Source organism: Lathamus discolor, chromosome 3 (assembly GCF_037157495.1).
Source record: "Lathamus discolor isolate bLatDis1 chromosome 3, bLatDis1.hap1, whole genome shotgun sequence".
Lineage (NCBI taxonomy): Eukaryota > Metazoa > Chordata > Aves > Psittaciformes > Psittacidae > Lathamus > Lathamus discolor.
The window spans coordinates 45,034,021-45,041,337 of NC_088886.1; the positions used below are offsets into that span (position 1 = coordinate 45,034,021).

The 7,317-nt window shown below is 44.1% G+C and overlaps 1 protein-coding gene across 1 annotated transcript; it reads right to left on the reverse strand.

Moving 5' to 3' along the window:
• Positions 1 to 2,591: 2,591 nt before the first annotated feature.
• Positions 2,592 to 6,720, reverse strand: MRPL44 (mitochondrial ribosomal protein L44). Its single transcript, XM_065674977.1, has 4 exons — positions 6,509 to 6,720; positions 5,703 to 6,171; positions 4,161 to 4,339; positions 2,592 to 2,913 (listed from the first exon to the last, which is right to left on the reverse strand). The coding sequence occupies exons 1-4, from the start codon at positions 6,703 to 6,705 to the stop codon at positions 2,742 to 2,744; spliced, it is 1,017 nt and encodes a 338-aa protein (XP_065531049.1). The 5' UTR covers positions 6,706 to 6,720; the 3' UTR covers positions 2,592 to 2,741.
• Between the last annotated feature and the right edge of the window lie 597 nt (positions 6,721 to 7,317).

Genomic DNA, 7,317 nt, shown 5'->3' on the forward strand with positions numbered 1-7,317 from the left:
AACTCCATAAATACTAAAGACCATAGCCTTTTCTACTGTTCAGTAAGTTTACAAATAATGGCATTCATAACCATAATCAATGACTTGTTCAGTGGGTTGCAAAAATAAACCGTCCTGATTCCTGTCTGTGAGTCAATTACTTACATGCTGCTTGGTCAATTGTCTTCTCTGAAAGAGAAATAAGATATGATTTAAGAAAGGAACAAGAACGGGGAGATATGAATGCTCTTGTACACAGCACCTGTGTCAGAACCAATCCAAGCAGCTTACAAATTCAGACAACAAAACTATCATGGAATTTTATGAACAATGTTTCTAGTAGAAGAAAAGCTGCTGTTCTCACCAGACTTTGTAGATACTGATTTCTGTATGTCTAAGCATTTAATGCCCCTTAGATACTGTTTATGGCTACCGAGTCAGAAAAAAAGAAATAAAAAAGAAGTTACTAATCTGAAGGATGTAAATGACCCCACTACTGCAATGGTAAATCCTTAAATATACGCATGAATGTCTGAAATTAAAGTGCAGAGACCACACAAAATGCTTTTCCAACCTTTGGAAGCTTGAAAATAGGACATGTTTTTTATAAAAACTCCCTTTTCACTCACACCTCTATAAAAACCCAGTTCTTCCTTTCCATGCCCCCAAACTGTCTATTTGAGCTTGAGAAATTCTATACCTGTACTATACAATAAATTGGCTTATCTTTGCATTACTCAGTTTTTTTGCCACACCCTATTCTGTAATACACCTCTCCTAGGACTTATGGCCATATTCCAAACCATAAAGCCACAGCAAACAGATCTTAAATATTCCTTTAAGGTAAACTGCCAGAAAATTGCTTTTTTCTCTCTCTCAAAATAAATGTATGTAAAAATAGCAGGTAGATCAAACTTTGGCTGTAAAAACACCCACCTTCACAACTGTCCTTTTAAAATAGGTAAAGGTAAGAGAAATACCTCATCTGGAAACTAAAAATAGCATGAGTAAATTCTAACCTCTTTTCAGATTTTGCTATTATTCCCCCTGGTATGTAGTGACCTTATTGGCTTTGCTTATATAAGCGGTAATAGATCACCTAGCTGGAATTTTTCACTTAACACAAGCAATTTATGCATATTTTATGCCAGATTGATCCTTCTGCTCTCTTTTTTTATATTCAAGCCTTCACACATATAGTCACCCATGCCAGATTGCAGAAGAGTTTTCCCTGCTATCCAGCCACACAAGCTTTTTATACATGCTTAAGATGCAGGTCACACCAAATACTGAAGACACACACAAGTTGCAGACAACCACTGAATTGCTGAATATGCTAATACATCGGTTTCCATTGAGTAAACCAGAGTCAGAAGTCATTCTCAGGCCATTGGCAGCATGGAATGCACCACTTGTGCTGTACCACAGATGTGCTTAGTAGCCACAGCTGCAGCCTGGGACCTTCTGACTGTCAAGCACCTTTCACATAAACCCGTCCTGGGGGCCCAACGCAAAGGATGCATGCTGTTAGGGACAGCAACATCAAACCTATCTGAATGGGCACCTGCTTGCTTCTCCCATTCCTGATTAGTGCAGGCACATTTACCTGCTGTTACTTTTCATAACCAGTTTTCACAATGGGATAGGGCAGGAAAAACTTCTTTAGCCACTGTCCTACACTGAGCTTCTTCCTTTGGAGGCTTAGTCCCAGTGTGTAAGTAGACTCTCACTCAATTTTAAAGGAAATTATTCCAAAAGAGTCACAGTCCTCATGCAGCTGTTGTCTGCTGGTACACATTGAGTTGTCTGTGGCATTTAACAGAAACATCATGCCCAAGTAACCCAGGTTACTTCTAAGTGACTTTCCACTTACTTGGTGTTACATTAGAACAGCAACGGATGGTACAAACAAAATACACACTCATTTCACAGAATCCAGTACTTTAGTAACCTGACCGCTTAAATTAAGTGGCCAAATGACAGGAGAAAATTGAAGTACTTGGACTAAACAGGGAAAATACCAAAGAGAGGGTGAAAAAAAAAAGGAGGAAAAAGAAATAAGAAGGCTGTAGCTTATCTTACAGCCTGTCATTAAATCATGATCTCCGCTTTGGGTTTAGGCCTTCACAATCCTTACTTACACTTACTGCTAGTTTTGCAAAAGAGAAACTTTTAAAAATTTTTAAATGAAAAATACTCATTCAAACTCCAACAACAGAAATCCATGTGTCTGCCTCAAACACAACTTGTGTGCAAGCAGCAAGACCTCAAAAGTGCCATTTGCACTCTTCCTTGTTTCTTTTCAAGTTAGATCACGAACAGTTTATCAAAGACATCATATTGGATGTTTTCACAATGTCAAGGACAAACGAATTCACATGCAATCCAAAGACAGCTGCTGCATATGTCACGAGACTTTGAACAACCTTAAAACAATCTCCAATGAAGCATTCATGAAACTCCTTTTTCTATACAGTGAGATTTTGTCACACAGTATTAAACATCATTAAAACTGGTCTCCTGTGATGTACGGAAAAGCTTCTAAGCCAAAAGGAAAAAAAAAAATCAGAATAAGGGTACTTATATTTAGGAAAATGAGCAAATATTAAACATTGTGCAAAAGGACAAGACTTTATTTTAATACTGTATTTGATTTGAAAGTTTCAAGCATTGAAATCAGAAAGCCAAACTGCATTTTCCTTTCCTAAATACATCTATATTCAACATGGAAGCCATCAATTCTTAAGAGAAATAGTTATCATCTAGCTACTGCTGATAGCCTTTTCAGCTGCCAGTCCTTGTTTGGGTTTTGAGTAATCCCAAGGTCTCCTGTTCTCTGTATACCCGTAGAGTTTCCGCAGAGCCACGCGGGCAGCTTCTTCCTCTGCTGCAAGCACTGTTTCACCAGGACCTTCAGCTATAATCTTCTTATCACTTGGGGGAAAAGAAATAAAATTAAAAACATTTTCTTCATGAAATCCTGAGCACTACTGCCTACCATGAATAAAGGCTGCTAGATTCTTCCTTTCTATAATGTCTGTGAATACTGAAGGGAATTTCTATTTACACACAAATGTAAACATTTCCTTTGGCCTTTCCTGCAAAGATAAGTGATTGTGTATTCAACAATGGAAACTCAAAATCAGAAATGCATCTATTTCCTGGAAGAACACTACTCTGTTCCTTTAGATTTCCAACAAATCACTGCTTCTTTACAGTGGTCAATTTGTTAGCCCTGTTAAAATTATGCAAACTCATGACTCTGGTTAACGTGAACAAAGAAGTGAAATGCTTCTGTCTTTTCTTGTCTCTTGGTAGGAAAGCATTTTAAAACTTCTTTAAAGGGATTCACAGAGAAGTTCCCTATGTTATGAAGTATGTACTTAGCTCTACCTAATCAACATTCATGGCCATTGAATAGGAACGGTTTATGAAGAGATGAGTTTCAAAGAAAAACAATTAAAGTTCCTTTCATTTATATAATAAATCTTAGAAGGTACACAAACCACAGCACAATAAATCAGAACAAGTTAAGACAATCTTCCCATGCGTTTATCTGCAGCTCATTAAGCAAAGCAACAGTGATGTGGGTTTTGGTGGAAGAAGGTCCTGTTCTGGTTCAGAGGAGCAAAATCTCCGCTGGGCAAGACACAAGGACAAGCACTGAAAGCGCCTGACACAAGCACACCAGAGACGACTGGCTTTTCCCAAGTCTTGTCTGGATACAGACACTCCTCTTGTCTAGTTTATAGTGCCCATGATTTGAAAACTAGAAAGCTTATCTGGAATATAAAATAAGGCTCTCTTCAATCCCACCTCTTTTGATGTCTATATCTCTTTACCCTTCCCTAAGCCCCGGATACAGCTGTGGTCCCTCCAAAGCCATTCAGTTATGCCACTCATAAAGTTCCTCTGCAGGTCACTCAGAGCATACACCCAGATTCTTTTTGTATGCCCAATTCAGACTCTGAAGCCCCTTAGTCAGAGACTGTCTTTTTATGCATCATTACAGCAAGTAATGATAAAGGCCAGTGCTTTAATGCCTGATTTTATATGGAAGTCACTTTAAGATTTTTTTTTCTGTAACAAGTTGACCACAGAGCACAAGTAGAAAAGCAAAAGACCCTCTTCCCTCCTCCCAAGCTTAAATCCATTTCACTTTATATTAATATTGTACTAACCAGTACAGCCCAACAAAGTACACCGGCAGAACCGTGCTGACTCCCAACTGCCTGGTAATTCTTGGTTCTGGAGAAGACATATTCCTCTTGGTCAGCTCTTCCACTAGTAAGCCCATAGGATTTACAACTTGCCAGATCTCAAACAAGTCTTTTCCGATCAGTTGTGGGATAAAAAAATCCTAAACAAGAATATTTAGAAGTTGCAATTAATGTAAAAGGTAACAAAGGCTCTAGCTTCTGGTGTATCCTAATAAAAATACAGTATGAAAAGGCATTAATACAGTTTACAATAAATTGCTGACATGAAAGGTAAAATTGCCTTGGTGCGCCACACAGCTAAGTACAGGTAACCAGTACTCCTATGCTCAGCAGCTCTGGGTCTGATTTAGCCACTGATGTGCACCTTGGGCAAAGTCAACCGCCCACATGCAGAGAAGGAACAGCACCAGCATGAGAGAGGAGCTCCAACAATGCTTACACACAGCTCCGAGCACCAGCAACTCAGTGCTGCTTCCAGGCTAGAAGCTATACATCAGAAGAGTGCTGCAAACAGGCTGAAGAGAACGTGCAAACCCACCTCTTCAGATCACTCTCCTGCCTGTTACAAACTACTTGCTCTTACAGAGACCTCTCAAGGGTCTTGTATCAGAAATAAGATTTTAACAGACATTTCTCCATTGCAAATGAGAAATAAGTAAAAAGGACGACTGAAAGGACAGTAGCTGCTAGAACTATTTTGTTAGACTGCATTTTAATTGAACCTTTTTGTATGAAATATCTTTAGGTGCTTGCACTCCTGCATGCAAAACCTATGAACAAAGCCCCTGCTGTAAATAAAATGCTTATTTTGTTTGGGTTTTTTTGTTTGGTTGTTTTGGTTCTTTTGGGGTTTTGTTTTATTTGTTTTTGGGTTTTTTTATTGAAAATATATGTGACCTTACATGGAATAATTTCATTATTTGATAGTACAGTGCATGGAATATAATGCCTTCCCTTCGCAAGTGTCAGCAAATACAAGAATATTAGTATTCTATATATCAGAAGCATGTACGTGACCAGCCCATGCTTCTTAAAGAAAAATGAACACAAACAACAGAAAACAGAACAAAAAAGAAACACAACCCCAATCAAAACCCTACCCAACCACCACCACTAACCACTAGATCTCAGTGTTAAATTGTCTTGTTACAGGTATGGTCAAACTTCTGCCAAACTTCCTGGATCTCTGGCCATCAAGGTTCAAGATACTCTTTTTTTTTCCCTTTTTAAACCCCTGTAATTTCTGATACCCTTTGACGTTATTGTTGTCAGCACAAAAATATATCACAGAATCGTAGAATGGGTTGGGTTGGAAGGGACCTTAACGCTCATCCAGTTCCAGCCCCCTGCCACAGGCAAGGACACCTTCCACTTAGACCAGGTTGCCCCAAGCCCCATCCAACCTGGCCTTGAACACTGCCAGGGATGGGGCAGCCACAGCTCCTCTGGGCAACCTGTGCCAGTGTGTAAACCTACCCATTTTGAGTTTAAAGCCAGACTCACCCTGACAAAGATCTCAGTTTTCTCAGGCCCGCTGCTGCCGAGCAAGGCTCCTATTACAGCAAAGAACGTCCTCTGCAGCACATCTGCGGGGGCAGGGAACTCTTTGCAAAGCGTCAGGTCCTGTATAGACAGGTTTTGAGCCACATAAGAAACGAGTTCCTGGCTGGTGAGGAAATCAACAAGTGCGCCTATCCCCTCTGCAGGTAACTCTGGGTAGGCACCTTCAAAGCACTGCATCAGGTAAGAACGTGAAAAAGACATCCCTTCTTCAGCAAGTTTACTGTTATCTTGGAGATTAAGAGCAATCGTTTCTTTGTCTAGCCCAAGCTCCCGGCGCCTCGTCTCTTCGCTTTCAATGTAACAGGAGTTAACAAAGGCAGTCTTGAGAAGATCCAAGGAAAAATTTTCATGCAGCCGGTGACTAAAAGCTTGTATCTCTGCGTGGTAATCCCAGTTGGGCTTCTCTGACCTACACACGTGGAAAACGAAGCAAATTCAGGAACAGGACAAGTTACCCGCACTGCCAGCATCAGGGCTTTCAGACGATTAAAGTCTAAAGACCAAAACCAGTATTTAAAACTCTCGTGCCAAACGCCATTCGTTCGCATCTGTCTTTGCCTGCCAGGACGGGCCCCTTGCCACGCTCAAGCCCGGGAACCAAGCTGACCTGTGGAGCTTAAACCACTCTGCTCCCGAGCCCGACGAGAAGGTGCTTAAACGGTTCGATTTCACCCGTTTCACGGCCGCTGCCCTCCCTTCCCCCGGCCCCGTGTCCCGCCCCGCTCCCCCTCTCCTGTCGGTCTCACCGCCGCTGGGGGGGCGCATTCAGCCGCTCCTGCTCCAGGTAGGCGCGGAGCCACCGCTTCTTTACTTGGCGAGGCGCAGTCTTGAACGTGACCCGCCCGGTCCCGGTCCCGGTCCCGGTCCCGGCCCAAGCTCCGGCCCCGGCCCCGGCCCCGGCCAGCAGCTGCCGCGACGCCCGCACTAGCAGCCGGACGGCCATGACGGCGGCGGCACCTAGCGCAAGATCCGTCTCCTCCGGGAAACACGGCCCCTCCCCGCTAGTTCCGGGCAGAAGCGTTCCTGGCGAGGGACACCATCGAGCGGGACGGCGGCGGCGGAAGCAGCCCTCGGACTACAGCTCCCGGCGGGCCATGTGACCGCGCTGCACGCTGGGAGCGGCAGCGTTGGGGGAGCTGGTGCTGCTGCGGGGCTGGGCGCCGGGCTGGGTCCGCCAGCTCTCGGGTACAGAGCACCCGGGGAGCTCCGGGCAGAGCCGCGGCGCGGTGCACGGGCTCGCAGACCGGCGGCACCCGCCCCGCACGGCCGAGGCCACCGGTGTCGGGCGTCCCTCCGGAGGGAGAGTTTGACACGGGGAGTCCGATGGGCGCCGCCTTGTGCAGGGTGCCTCCGGGCCGGCGGAGAAACAAGAACATGGGTGTTTAAACAGCCCGCAGTACATGGGCACACCAGGCTAGCCTCCGCTACTTGCGTGCCCACCACACACCAGGAACAGCGCCACAACACGCAGGAGATGGGAGCCTGCAGCTGGCTTCTGGATGCGCATCTGGTGCTGTTGGGTTGTTCCAACTGTTCAGACCACCACTACTGCTTA

Bases quoted from the DNA above. Each gene is read 5' to 3' on its own strand.
- MRPL44 (XM_065674977.1), bottom strand. From the start codon at position 6,705: ATGGCCGTCCGGCTGCTAGTGCGGGCGTCGCGGCAGCTGCTGGCCGGG. The intron at 6,172-6,508 runs GTGAGACCGACA...CCACGTGTGTAG, and splicing joins AATGCGCCCCCCCAGCGGCG to GTCAGAGAAGCCCAACTGGG. The intron at 4,340-5,702 runs GTGAGTCTGGCT...ATTCTTGTTTAG, and splicing joins AAACTGAGATCTTTGTCAGG to GATTTTTTTATCCCACAACT.